The 15178-nt window shown below is 43.7% G+C and overlaps 1 protein-coding gene across 2 annotated transcripts in view; it reads left to right on the top strand.

The window, feature by feature from the left end:
* Nucleotides 1-10736, top strand: part of LOC134350801 (PHD finger protein 10-like) — a 41530-nt gene extending 30794 nt beyond the window's left edge. For both annotated transcript variants that reach the window (XM_063056501.1, XM_063056502.1), the window contains one exon: nt 8438-10736. In XM_063056501.1, the coding sequence (XP_062912571.1) occupies nt 8438-8601 (164 nt within the window). In that variant the 3' untranslated portion in view covers nt 8602-10736. The remainder of the gene's footprint in view (nt 1-8437) is intronic.
* Nucleotides 10737-15178: the final 4442 nt, after the last annotated feature.

Here is a 15178-nt window from a genome sequence, read left to right on the forward strand (position 1 = left end):
GTGTCTCTGACATTCTTAACCATACAGATTTTGGGTGTCTCTGACTCTTAACCATACAGGTTTTGGGTGTCTCTGACTCTCTTAACATTCAGAGTTTGGGTGTCTCTGACACTCTCTAACCATGCAGATTTTGGGTGTCTCTGACTCTCTAACCATACAGGTTTTGGGTGTCTCTGACTCTCTTAACATTCAGAGTTTGGGTGATTCTGACTCTTAACCATACAGGTTTTGGGTGTCTCTGACTCTCTTAACATTCAGAGTTTGGGTGATTCTGACTCTTAACCATACAGATTTTGGGTGTCTCTGACTCTCTTAACATTAAGATTTTGGGTGTCTCTGACACTCTCTAACCATGCAGATTTTGGGTGTCTCTGACTCTCTAACCATACAGGTTTTGGGTGTCTCTGACTCTTAACATTCAGATTTTGAGTGTCTCTGACACTCTCTAACCATACAGATTTTGGGTGTCTCTGATCTCTAACCATGCAGATTTTGGGTGTCTCTGACACTCTAACCGTGCAGATTTTGGGGGTCTCTGACTCTAACCATACAGATTTAATATGATTCTGGTCACCGTGCTGAAAGCATCGGGATCACAGATAGAGCAACTGATCCACTCAGTAGGCAGTGGCACAGATTGCAGTGTATAGAATGGGAGCAGGGCAGAACCCGGTATTTGCTACTTGCCTAGAAAGGCCACGGTTACCAGAATCCTCCTAGGTCCGCACTTACACCTAGGCATCCAATCTCGGTGGGACCTCCATGTTCTGTTGGGCACCTTGTCCCTACGTCCCAATACAAACAAACAACTCAGAGTGGATTAATCATAAGAACATTTATTTAACTTGCGGCCAGGGAAGTCTGTTACCACACAAATGCTGGTGATAGCCTCCAATAAACAGACAGCGTAGTCACTCCTTTATGCAGCTACCCACACCTCAGTTCAAGACAAAGGTGCATTCTGATGTTTCTCACCCTCTGCATGCCATCTTGGCCAAACGGAGGAGTACTTTTGGTAATAGACTAAGACAATTCCACTGCTCCAAAGAGCGCTATGTAAGATCATTCTTATCCTCTGTCATTAGGCTCTATAATGGGTTAATCCATAGCTGGAGAAGTGATAACCCCCTCCTGTTAGACTGTTTGAGGTAACTTATTTTTTATTCTTTCTTACTTCTCTTCTAATATTTGTGTATTTATTTATCTGTGCACTGATAATGCTACTGTAACACTGTAATTTCCTTTGAGATCAATAAAGTAACCTATCTATCTACCTATCTCATTCTGTCCTTCTGCTTAATCAGTGTACTTGACATTCTTCCTGTAACGTAACTGGTGCTCTGCAGTTTGTCAAGGACTCAGGCTCGATTGGCATAATAGAGTTATAGGAAAGTACAGCACAGAACCAGGTCCTTCAGCCCAACTAGTCCATGCCGAATCATTTAAACTGCCTACTCCCATTTACCTGCACTGGGACCATAGCCTGCCATACCCTGACAATCCATGTACCTATCCAAACTTCTCTTAAACATTGAAATCAAGCTCACATGCACCACGTACGCTAGTTCCAGATTCTCACAGCCCTCTGAGTGAAGAAGCTTCCCCTCATGTTCCCCTTAAATGTTTCACCTTAACTCATGATCTCTAATTGTAGTCCCACCTAACCTGAGTGGAAAAAGCCTACTTGCATTTACCTTATCTATACCCCTCTTATTTTATATATCTCCATCAAATCTCCCCTCAGTCTTTTACGATCTAAGAAATATAGTCATGCTCTCTCCAATTTTTCCTCATAACACAGGTCCTCCAGTCCCAGCAACATCCTGTAACTCGGTACTCTCAACCTTACATCTTGTAGGTAGGTGACCAAAACTACACACAGTATTCCAAATTAGGCCTCAGCAATGTCTTATACAAGTTCAATATAACATCCCATTTCCTGAACTCAGTACTTTGATTTATGAAGGTCAGTGTGCCAAAAGCTTTCGTTACGACCCTATTTACCTGTGATGCCACTTTCAATGAATTATTGGACCTGTAATTGCAGGTCCTTTTGTTGGACTGCATGGTAATGTTGCATGAATGCTTTTAGCAGAGCACTCTGGTACAACGCAGATTCCAATTTACTACCACAAGTAAAGTACATTTCCACACCACTTACATAGACTTTCTATCATTCCTGTGCCTAATTAATAGTTTCCTAAATGTCCCTAATGTGTCTGCTTCTATGATCACCCCTGGTGGAGCATTCATTCACCCAGTACCCAGTGTGAAAAAATCTTACCTTCGACATCCCCCCCTTTACATTCCTCTAATTATCTTGATACTATGCTCCTTGGTATTAGAACAAAGAAACCAGCAGATCTGTTTTAGTGCATGGTGATCAAAGTAGTCATAGGATTGCTAAAGTCTCATGATTAGGGTTGTACTAATTGGTCAAGAACTGAATGGCGGAAATGAAGTAGTTCTTGAACCTGATGGTGTGGGACTTCAGATTTCAAAGGTTCAAAGGTACAATTTAATGTCAGAGAAATGTATACAATATATATCCTGAAATGCTTTTTCTTAGCAACCATCCATGAAAACAGAGGAGTGCCCCAAAGAATGAACAACAGTTAAATGTTACCCCGAAGTCCCCCCCAGTTCACCCCTCCCATGCGTAAGCGGCAGCAAGCAGCAATCCCCCCTCCCCCCACTGGCAAAAAAAGCATTGGCACCCGCCACCGAGCACTCAAGCATGAGCTAGGCAATAGCAAAGACACAGTCTTGCAGTTACCCCAAAGACTTCGCATTTCACCTGGTATTTGAGATACCGCAGGTTCTCTCTCTCCCTAATAAGAGAAAGAGGTGTCTCCATTTTCCCATTGAGCAGGGAGACATAACAAACAACTCACTGGTTTATGCTGTTAAAAGTCCGTTACGTCGCTTTTCTTCGTGCTCTGTGCCTGAAGATTGCAAAGATCCCAGGTCTCCAGGCACACAGCGGATATCCTGACTCCCCCGACGACACACAGGTCTCCTGTCGTAACACCGACCCTCCATCCACCCGTCTCCAGAGCCCCGAGATCCTAGGCTTCTGAATTCAAGCCGGACTCTTAATCCAAGCCTTTGGCGGCTGAACAATGGCCAGTTATGGAACCCCGAGAGCAGGTCCCATTTCCGCAAAGAACCGTAGTCAGTATGTAACTCCAGGTCAGGGTCTTCAAAAAAACCCTGAAAGGGAAAAATAGAGATATTAGAGATAGAAATAGAGCTGTTTCTGAAGATGAAAACAAAGGAGTCACCGTTTGGTGCCATTCTGTACATCTTGCCCAATGGTAGCTGTAGAAAGATGGCGTGGCGTGTATTGTGTGAGTCTTTGATGATGAATGTACCTTCTTAGTATAATACATATATTAGAAGGCTTTTGAGTTCAAACTTAAATGTAGGAAGTAAATTAGATTGGAGTAGACACAGCCTCTTTTGTTCACAGAAGAGTACCTGGACCTTAGATATTATTTCAGTTAATACTGAGTTTCCTGTCAAGAAATTTACACAGTTGAACCCTTTATACACCTTCTGGTTTTGCTTTCTACTGACTTTGCTGTATGTTAGTGGTGGTGAAGCCACGTGTCAGTTGCCTGAGCACATGTGAAATTCATCTTGTGCTGGGGTGCAAATCTGATCTGTGAGGCTGAAGTTGTGGAGAGTTTACATAAACCTGGGTCACGCTCACGTTCCTTCATTCAGAGAGTGAGAGATCCAAAAATGTAATAGGATTTGATGGATGCAGAGAAGCCAGGTCCTGTGGTGAAGAAACTGAGAAAGAAATTGTTGTTTTAAACATAAGAGCTTCTGCAGATGTTGGAAATCCAGAGTAACACACACAAAATGTACTTTAAGTCTACCTCTAAATTGCTGGAGGATACAGGTTAGGCAGCAACTATGGAGAGGAACAGCATCTATGGAGAGAGTCGAGATTTCTGGCTGAGACCCTTCATCAGGTCTGGAAAGAAAATGGGAAGAAGTCAGAATAGGAAGGTGTGGAGAGGGGAAGGAGTACGCTGGCAAGTGATAGGTGAGATGAGGTGAGCGGGAAGGTAGGTGGATGAGTGGGGTGGGATGAAGTGAGAAGCTGGGAGGTGATAGCTGGGAAAGGTAAAAGGATGAAGAAGAAGGAATCTGATAGGAGAAGAGAGTGGACTCTGCAGATTCTGGAAAGCTTGAGCAACACACACAAAATGCTGGAGGAACTTAGCAAGTCAGGCAGCATCCATAGAGGGGAATAAATAGTCAATGTTTTGGGCCTAATTAAAGGTCTCAGTCTGAAAGATCATATGTTTATGGGCGTTGCTGCTGTCTTAAAGCTACAACTGGGCTCTTCAACAGGGAATTTGGGAAGCATTATGTCATGGAAAGGATTGTGGAAATCCTGAACATCTTTTGCTGGAAAGTTGCAATTACTGGATCATTTGGAATTTTTAAGACTGTTAATCAGTACAACTACCAAAGGAAATGAAGCAAAGGACATGCAAACTCTTAGTACTGATCAGTTGTAATGAATCAGAATTGTGCCTGTTTCTACATCTAGTTACGTGTATCATCACCGGCTAACTGCACTCTGTGACAACTCACACTCCTTCCTCAACCAAATTTTATTTACTTGTGCACAAGGACAGCCTGGCCCCTGTCAAGCTTCTCTGAAATTTGATCAAATGAATGCCATTTTGATAGAAAAATTAACTAATTGGATAGAAATACTGACCAATTGGTAATTACGTTCAGAATCCTTATTTGCATGATCACCAATAGAATTACATGTTGGAGGCCAATTAGTAAAGTAACTGACCAATAGTAGGTGTCACCCTTGAATCCTTTGTTTGCATCGTTATCTTTTCTTGGGATGCCAAATGGCTTCAGTCTCCTGCTCTGCAAAGGGAAGCTATACTCTTCAAAGACCTTCTTTTCCTGGGCTGACCCACAAATAGGGCAACCAGGCCTGGATGTTAGTTTAACCCTTTCCTTGCTGCAACTTTCACAGTATGAGGAAATTATTTAGGAATCATATACAATCTACAAAAAAGTTCCTATTTCAAAGGATATATGAATTGTAGCTGCTGTCCATTTAATTATTGGTGAATAGTCATAAATCTTTATGGGGAAGATCTGTTGAATAAGCATCTCCTGAGAATCAGAATGGATTATATATAAAACTATAAAGTGTAAGCTAATTAGAATATCTTGGCATTAGATTCAGTTTCCTTCTACTTGAGGTCTTCCGGTTTAAGATGGCGCTGCTGAGGGCGAGCGAAAACTTACTGGCGGTTACTGAAACAAGATATACAATTAAATCCTTTATTAATATCACTTTATCGATGAAAAATGATGGTGAATGATCACCACGGACAAGGAAGAAGCAAGCGAAGGCAAGGATGTGGGTGTAAGGTGAAGTTGGAGCAAGGTCGAGGCAAGTTCGAGACAAAGTTGGAGCAAGTGGAGCGGAGGAGAGTAGAAGAAAAGGAGGAGAGGCAGATTCAGAGCCTTCCACCTAAACTGAGGGCGAGGTTTGATCCAACTAAGCGCGGGGCCGACTTGGAAATGTGGGGTAACATGGACAGGGTCCAGGCCCAGAGTGTACTGATACAAGGAATGATCTGGACGATTTAAGTACCAGGCCAAACGGATTGAAAAGGCGGGGTGTCAGGAGGGTTGAGGCAGAGGTGAGGGTTGGACCAGTTCTGCTCGCTGCGCTGAGGCTACAGTCCTGCTCTGGGCTTCGCGCCTGTGAGCCCTGCAACCTTTGCAGACATCCCACCCTGCAAAAACTCATTTCAGGGAGGTAGCACCATCAATTTGCAGGAGACTCCCAGAATTTCTGGGAGAGCTGGGATGTCTGCAATAGAGTAGCTCCTTAGCAGCTAGTCAGCTGGTTTAAGTAACGTTAGCTATGCTAATGAACGAATGACACCTGTTAAACTCACCTCAACATGTCTTTTACAGTCTTAACCCACCATGGGCAATAGAAAAGTCACTGTTGCAAACAGTGCAGCGAGCAACATTGTCATTATTTTTGACCCCTATTAGGCAGGGGTACACTTTAGTGTAGTCTGGGGTGACGTATGTTTTATATTTCCTTTTTTTGGAGCACTCTGCCATGGCGTGCGCCCGCGCTCTCTCTCTCTCTCACTCTCTCGCACGCTCTCGCTCACTCGCTCTCATGCTGTCTCTCTCGCTCTCAAAAAAATGGATTTCCGGGATATTATATGTAATTTGCGGGTATCAGGGTGCCACTATTAATATGCGGGAGACTCCCAGAACTTCCGGGAGAGGTGGGATGTCTGCCTTTGCTGTCTATGTTCTGAACTGAGTCTGAGGCTGCGGCAGTGGCCTGCTCTGAGCTCCGTGTCTGAGTACTCACTTTCAATCTAGATTCTATTTGCTTACTTTTATTGTTTGCACGATTTGTTTTTCTTTTCATTAGGGTTTTTATTGGTCTTTTTTAATGGGTTCTTTTGGATTTTTTGTGGCTGCCTGTTGGGAGACGAACCTCAAGGTTGTATAATGCATACATACTTTGATAACAAAAGTATTTTGAACTTTGAGATAGTAGATTTTTTCAGCAATTTTTTAGGTCACGATAAGATTAGACCCTCTCTCTATGACGGTCTCATTAATATTCAGTGGCCCTGCAGGTAAAATTGTTCTCCAGTCCTCATTGCCATGATTTTTTTGCCGCAGTGATCAAGCTGTGGGCAACACATCCCATGGCCCTGTCCTTTGGTAATCTCCTTGATAAATCACTTTTTATAATGCTGTTCACATAGTAACTACCTGCTGGTGTTTATGTACATTTATTCCATAAACTTGTAATATATTTTTCTATAATTTTCCTCTATGTTTCCTATGGTGGGGGAGGGAGTCTGATACCAGAGGGCACAGCCTCAGAATAGAGGGATGACCATTTAGAACAGAGATGAGGAGGAATTTCTTTAGCCAGAGAGTAGTGAATCTGTGGAATTCTTTGCCACGGGCGGTTTTGGAGGCCAAGTCATTGGGTATATTTAAGGCAGACGTTGATAGATTCTTGATTGGTCAGGGCATAAAGAGATACGGGGAGAAGGCAGGAGATGGGGCTGAGAGGGGAAAATGGATCAGCCATGATGAAATAGCGGAGCAGACTTGATGGGCCAAATGGCCCAATTCTGCTCCTCCATGTTAACGGTCTTATAATTTTATTTATCCTTTAGAATTATTGAATGTTGTTTTTGTTGCATGTTGTGCCCTGACCAGCTCACCACAGCAAATTCCTAACATGTGTAAATGTATATGGTGGATAAAGTTGATCACGATCAAATATCTTTTCAACTGTTTCTCTAAGTCTTGTGGATGTGGAAGTCAGGAATGTTCTTGGTTGTGTAATGCAGTTCTTATTGCACTACCTCAGGTTGCACTACAACCTTTGCAAAATTCTGTTGTTTTTGCAATTATTGTTGTATTTATTGTTACATTTATTATCATGGCCTATACTGATTACTCTGTGAGGTTCATGCAAGCAAGGAGTTTGGTTGCATCATGGTGTATAAGAACAACAAACCTAATCTAATTAACACTGCGGAACTACTGGCTGCAGCCAGGCCTTTATTTACTGATAGTTGTGCAGCTTAGTAAACAGGCTTAGTATCTTAACCATCAAGTAATAGTCAGATCATAGGAACAGAATTGGGTCATTTGGACCATGGAGTCTGCTCCGCCGTTCAATCCTGGCTGATTTATTATCCCTTTTAACTCATTCTCATGCCTTTTCCTCGTAACCTTTGACGCTCTGACTAATCAAAAATCTTATCAACCTCCACTTTAAATATACACAATGACTTGGCCTCCACAGCCGTGTGTGGCAATGAATTCCACATACTCACCACCCTCTGGTTAAAGAAATCCCTTCACATCTCTGTTCTAAAGGAACGTCCTTCTATTCTGAGCTGCAGCCCCTGGTATCTCCCACTATCGGAAGCATCCTCTCCATGTCCACTCTATCTAGGCTTTTCAACATTTAATAGGTTTCAATGCGATCCCCCTTCATTCTTCTAAACCCCAGCGAGTACAGGCCCAGAGCTATCAAATGCTGCTGACATATTAACCCTTGCCTTCCCAGAATCATTGCTGTAAACTTCCTCTGGACCTCTCTAATGTATTTGTGGTGAATACCTATCTACACTAGAAGAGATGGACAGTGTAAAATAGCGTTGCTTAATATGTTCGTCTGGACATGCTGCTAATGATTTCTGAGCTCTCAGGATTAATGTAGATGTTCTTGAAGATGTGCGGAGCTGGTTTTGCTGAGAACTGGTGAAAATCTCTATAAGTGGGAGAAGACCCACATGCATAAATGGAATAACAACTATAGCAACATACTGTTAATTTTTGCAGGTTTTTGACATGGTAAAATCCTCTTTTCTAGGCTTAACTGCTTTGAGAAGCGATGAAGTTATTGATCTGATGATCAAGGAATATCCAACCAAGTATGCTGAATATGCAGTGGTTCTGCAGGAAAGAGAGCGACAGCAGATCACCGACCGATACAAGGAATATTCGGTCAGTACTGGGAGCAGAGTGACAATTTAACTCAAGCTTATCTGTTATTAATGTATAATGCTTTACTTACCTGCTGAGACATTTCAAAAGCAAAAGGGTATCTTGCAGAAACATATGAAAATGTGAAAGGAATAGACAAGATAGAGGCTGGGAAGTTGTAGTTCCACTGGTAGGTGATCCCAGAGCTCAGGGTCGTAGCCTTAAGGTTTGGGGGAATAGACTTAGGACAGAGATCAGGAGACATTGCTTCTCCCCAGGGTGTAGTGAATCTGTGGAATTCTCTGCCCAGGGAAGCAGTACGAGCTACTTCATTAAATATATTTAAGAGACAGTTAGATAGATTTTTGCATTGCAGGGAATTGAGGGTTATGGAGAGAAAGTTTGGTGGAGCCTAGTCCATGGCCAGAGCAACCATGATCTTAATAAATGGCAGAACAGGCTCGACGGGCTGGATTACCGACTCCTGCTCCTATTCCTTATGCTCTTACTGAATGGCAGAGGAGGCTTGTCAGGTCGGATGGATGACCCCTGCTCCTGGTCCTCATGTTCTCAAATGCTGCAGATACGAAATAAAGTATCTGGAACAGCGTGTAGCATTGGGGTTAGTGTAATGCCGGCAGCCCAGTTCAATTCTGCCACTGTCTGTAAGGAGTTTGTATGTTATCCCTGTGACCATGTGGGTTTCCTCCAGTTTCCAAATAAGTACGACAAAGTAGGTGAATTGGTCACATGGGAGTAATTGGGCGGCATGGTCTTGTTGGGTCCAAAGGGCCTGTTACCATGCTGAAATAAAAGAAAATAGAAAATGATGGCAGCAATCAGCCAATTAGGCAGTATCTGTAGAGACAGAGCTAAGGTTCCAGCTCAAAGACCATTCTTCAGAATACTTGAAAATTGTGCTGTATAGAGAGAGGTTTCGGTTACTCGTGCCTATGATGGTTCTTTGGAAAAGCTGTATATTAATCCCATAAATACAAAAGATTCTGCAGGTGCTGAAAACCTTGAGCAATATGCACAAAATGCAGGTCAGGTAGTTGACGATTCGGGTTGAGACCCTTCATCGGGACATTAACTCCATTCCCTGCCCTTGGCTCGAAACCCTGAAGAATTTCCTTCAACCAAGTTAGGAGTAGTTAGCGTTTCGGTGTTTTTCATTTGCTTTTTAGCAGGTTTGGCACAACACTGTGGGCCGAATGGCCTGTTCCTGTGCTGTATTCTTCTGTGTTCTAACTCCTTAGCCACGTGTTAAACCAAATGACCTTCCTATTTCTGGCCTCACTAGCATGTGGCACAGTAGCAATCCTGAGATCAAACTTCCCTGTGAAAGAAGGCTTGCAGTTCCAAGCACCCTCTAAAGAGGAATGATATGACTCACAACAGTTTTGGTTACTGCCTGCTACTTAAACATTAACTTGCAGATGAAGCTTCAGGTTCTCCAATGCAGCTATTGACAATGGTGGTTCAAAGCTGGGAAAGAATGGAATAAGATAGCCTTTCATTTTTGTGGTGAAGAGAGTTTTTTTTTTGAAAGGTAGTTTTCACTGCCAAGGCCAGTGTTTATTGTCCACCTCTAACCATTTCCTGAAAAGTGTCGGTAATATTAAACTTGATTCTGATTCTGAAACAAGTACCTTTTAAAGTCGCCCACATTGCTTGGGTTCTGGAATCACATAGCTCATTGCACAGCAGTGCAGAAAAATATTCTTTACAAACCAATTTTCAGATATGTAGTTGTGAACCAGAGTACAAAGAAATTGCCTAATCTCACATTTTAATCTCAGATTTCCAAATTTTGTGCACTTTCGATCAGTTCTTTTCAACTGATGGGCGATATCACTGCAGGGTCATAGAATATGGCCAACAGAAGATGGCACTGATGAGCCGTGGCTATTTTTTTGCGGGCAGCTAACAAAACTATTATTGTTCTTCTACTAAATATACTCTCATGATCACTGCAATCTGCAGCCTGTAATTCCCCTTTGGGAGTTGTGCTTTAGAACCATCCAAACGGTCTGGCGTTTTTTGCGGCATCCTGAAGGATTTGGCAAACTGGACTCTCAAAGGTGCCATTGCTGGGGCGGACTTCAGGCTGCTTTGAAACTCTGGGCCGGGTTGAAAGATCAGGGTCCGGGCCTGTGAGCAAAGGTGAACTGATGTTCAGCTGACTGAAGCGCCAAGCCTGATTTTAAAAAGTTAAGTCGCTGAGGTTGAGGATGGAGGATGAACCAGATGAACTAGTGTTCAGCTCACTACTCCGGGTCAGCAAGGATCCTCCAAGTGAGTCTACCCCATCTGCCTGTGTCTGACCTGTCTCCCTACGACAATCAGGTGTGGTGTGCAGGTGCTAAACAGGCTTTATGGCTGTGACCTGCAGCCATCGGGCTCCTGGACCAGCTGCAGTGCCGAGCGGGATTTGTGGCTGTGGGTTCACAGTCAGGGACTCTGTGGTTCATGTTCTCCTAACTTTTTATTGTTTGCACAATTTGTTCTTCTTTTCACACATTGCATGCTTGATGGTCTTTGTTGTGCGTGGTTTTTCATGGATTCAATTGTGTTTCTTTGTTTTGTGGCTGCCTGCAAGAAGACGAATCCAAAGTATACTTTTATTTATTTACTTATTGGGATACAGCACGGAATTGGCCCTTCAGGCCCTTCGAGCTGCACCGCTCAACAACGCCCGAAGTAACTCTGGCCAAATCACAGGACAATTTACGATGACCAGTTAACCTACCAACCAGTTTGTCTCTGGACTGTGGGAGGGAACTGGAACACCCAGAAGAAGCCCTCATGGACACGGGAGAACATACAAATTCCTTACAGGCAGTGGCGACAATTGAACTGGGTCGCTGGTACTGTCAAGTGCTGTGCTAACCACTATACTACTGTGCTGCCCACGTTTCCTACTTTTATAATGAATGTACTTTGAACTTTGAGTGAGATTGCTAGTTTAAAGCTAAATTGTACCTACAATGACATAGTTCAGGCACTACCCAAAATTACCTCATTCAGGACACTTGTACAATCGGCCCACTCCGAACTCATCCCAAGCCTCACTTGATTTCAGCTTCACGTATGAGTTATTATATTTTAAATTGATGATCGTCTATAAAAGCAGCAAAAAGAATATGTGACTTTTTCCTTTCCTACCGAATGCTTGAAATTCCAGGAAATGTAGGTCACCATTTCAGAATCAGATTTAATATCACCGGCATATGTTGTGAAATTTGTTGTTATGTAGTAGCAGTGCAAAATAAAAAAAAGACTGTAAATTACTGAAAGTGTGTATATCTTCAAAAAGTTTAATTAAATAATTAGTGTAAACAGAGAAGAAATAAGTCGTGAGGTAGTGTCCATGGGTTCAATGTCCATTCAGAAATTGGATGGCAGAGGGGAAGAAGTTATTCCTGAATTGTTTGAGTGTGTTTCCTCCCTGATGGTAACAATCAGAAGAGGGCACATCCTGGGTGAGGGAGCTCCTTAAGGATGGGTGCTGCCTTTTTGAGACACCACTCCCTGAAGATGTCCTGGATGCTGAGGGGGAGCTCGAGTGCCCACAAAGGAGCTGACTGACCTCACAACTTTCAGTAGTTTACTTGCATCATGTGGAGTGCTCATCTCCCACCTCCCCACTATCCCCCATTCCTAAACCAGACAGTGACGCAACTAGCACTTGCACCTGTCAGTTTGGTCGGCAGTCACCTTCTGCGTATCGGTAAAGGAGGACACATTAGATGAGAGGCTCCAGGACTCGGTTTGTGAGCCTCTGAATGAAACCAGGGTCTTTAACAATGTGATCATAGAATATAGAACACCAGAGCACAGGACAGGCCCTATGGCCCACAACGTTGTGTCGACCTTTCACCTACTCTAATATTAATCTAACCCTTCCCTCCTACACTGCCCTCCATTTTCCTATCATCCGTGTGCCTATCTAAGAGATTCTTAAATGCCCCTCATGGATCTCCCTCGACCACCATGTGTGGCTGGGTGTTCCACACACCCCTTCCATGAAAAGAACTTATTTCTGACATTCCCCCATATACCTTCCCCTAATCATCCTAAAATTTTGCCTCCTGGTGTTAGCAGTGGTGGGTGCTATGGTACCGTAGCCGTTAGCATGATGCTATTACATCTTGGGGCATTCTGGAGTTCAGAGTTCAGTTCTGGCACTGTTCTGTAAGAAGTCTGTGTATATTCTCCTGTGTAGTGCATGGGTTTTCCCCGGCTGCTCCGGTTTCCTCTGACAGTTCACATGAGCCCCGGAAGGTGAATCGGTAATTGCAGATTGTCCCATGACAAGGTTAGGATTAATCAGGTTTGTCAGGGGTTGCTGGGGCGGAATGGCGCAAAGAGCCAACTTTGCACTGTATCACAAAAATAAAATATACATAAAAATAAAAAATCCCCCTGGGGGAAAAGGTCTGGCCAACCACTCAATCTGTGCCTCCTATCATCTTGGACACCTCTGTACACTCCATCTGTGATCATTATCTTGTACATCTCTGTCCATTCGATCTGTGACTCTCATCATCTTGTACACATCTGTCCACTCGATCTGTGACTCTCATGTTGTACACCTCTGTCCACTCGATCTGTGACTCTCAACTTGTACACCTCTGTCCACTCGCTCTGTGACTCTCATCTTGTACACCTCTGTCCACTCGATCTGTGACTCTCATCTTTTACACCTTTGTCCACTCAATCTGTGACTCTCATTATCTTGTGCACCTCCGTCCACTCGATCTGTGACTCTCATAATCTTCTGCACCTCCGTCCACTCGATCTGTGACTCTCATCATCTTCTACACCTCTGTCCACTCGATCTGTGACTCTCATCTTGTACACCTCTGTCCACTCGATCTGTGACTCTCATCTTGTATACCTCTGTCCAGTCGATCTGTGACTCTCATCTTGTATACTTCTGTCCACTTGATCTGTTACTCTTATCATCTTTTACCCCTCTGTCCATTCGATCTGTGACTCTCATCTTGTACACCTCTGTCCACTCGATCTGTGACTCTCATCTTGTACACCTTTGTCCACTCGATCTGTGACTCTCATCATCTTGTACACCTCTGTCCACTTGGTCTGTGACTCTCATCTTGTACACCTCTGTCCACTTGATCTGTGACTCTCATCTTGTATACCTTTGTCCACTCTATCTCTGACTCTCATGTTCTACACCTCTATCGACTCGAACTGTGACTCTCATCATCTTGTACACCTGTGTCCACTTGATCTGTGACTCTCATCATCTTGTACACCTTTGTCCACTCGATCTGTGACTCTCATCATGTTGCACACCTTTGTGCACTTGATCTGTGACTCTCATCATCTTATATACCTCTGTCCACTCCATCTGTGACTCTCATCTTGTACACCTCTATCCACTGGATCTGTGACTCTCATCATCTTGTACGCCTTTGTCCACTCGATCTGTGACTCTCATCTTGTACACCTGTGTCCACTCGATCTGTGACTCTCATCATCTTGTACACCTTTGTCCACTCGATCTGTGACTCTCATCATCTTGTACACCTTTGTCCACTCGATCTGTGACTCTCATCATCTTGTACGCCTCTGTCCACTCGATCTGTAACTCTCATCTTGTACACCTGTGTCCACTCGATCTGTGACTCTCATCATCTTGTACACCTCTGTCCACTCGATCTGTGACTCTCATCTTGTACACCTCTGTGCACTCGATCTGTGACTCTCATCTTGTACACCTCTGTGCACTCGATCTGTGACTCTCATCACCTTGTACACCTCTGTCCACTCGATCTGTGACTCTCATCATGTTGCACACCTTTGTGCACTTCATCTGTGACTCTCATCATCTTGTACACCTCTGTCCACTCGATCTGTGACTCTCATCATCTTTTACCCGTCTATCCACTTGATCTGTGACTGTTATCATCTTGTACACCTCTGTCCACTCGATCTGTGACTCTCTACATCTTGTACACCTCTGTCCACTCGATCTGTGACTCTCATCATCTACACCTCTGAACACTCGATGTGTGACTCTCATCATCTTGTACACCTCTGTCCATTCGATCTGTGACTCTCTTCATCTTGTACACCTCTGTCCACTCGATCTGTGACTCTCATCTTGTACACCTCTGTCCACTTGATCTGTGACTCTCATCTTGTACACCTCTGTCCATTCGATGTGTGACTCTCATCATCTTGTACACCTCTGTCCACTCGATCTGTGACTATTATCATCTTCTACAACTCTGTCCACTGGATCTGTGAATCTCATCTTGTACACCTCTGTCCACTCGATCTGTGATTCTCATCTTGTACACCTCTGTCCACTCGATCTGTGACTCTCATCATCTTGTACACCTCTGTTCACTCGATGTCTGACTGTCGTCATCTTTGTCCATTCGATCTGTGAGTCTCTTCATCTTGTACACCTCTGTCCACTCGATCTGTGACTCTCATCTTGTACACCTCTGTCCACTTGATCAGTGACTCTCATCTGCTTGTGCAGCTCTCTCCACTCGATCTGTGACTCTCTTCATCTTGTAAACCTCTGTCCCCTCGATCTGTGACTCTCATCTTGTACACATCTGTACACTCGATCTGTGAATATTAT

The sequence above is a fragment of the Mobula hypostoma genome, chromosome 8 (assembly GCF_963921235.1).
Source record: "Mobula hypostoma chromosome 8, sMobHyp1.1, whole genome shotgun sequence".
Taxonomy (NCBI): Eukaryota; Metazoa; Chordata; class Chondrichthyes; order Myliobatiformes; family Myliobatidae; genus Mobula; species Mobula hypostoma.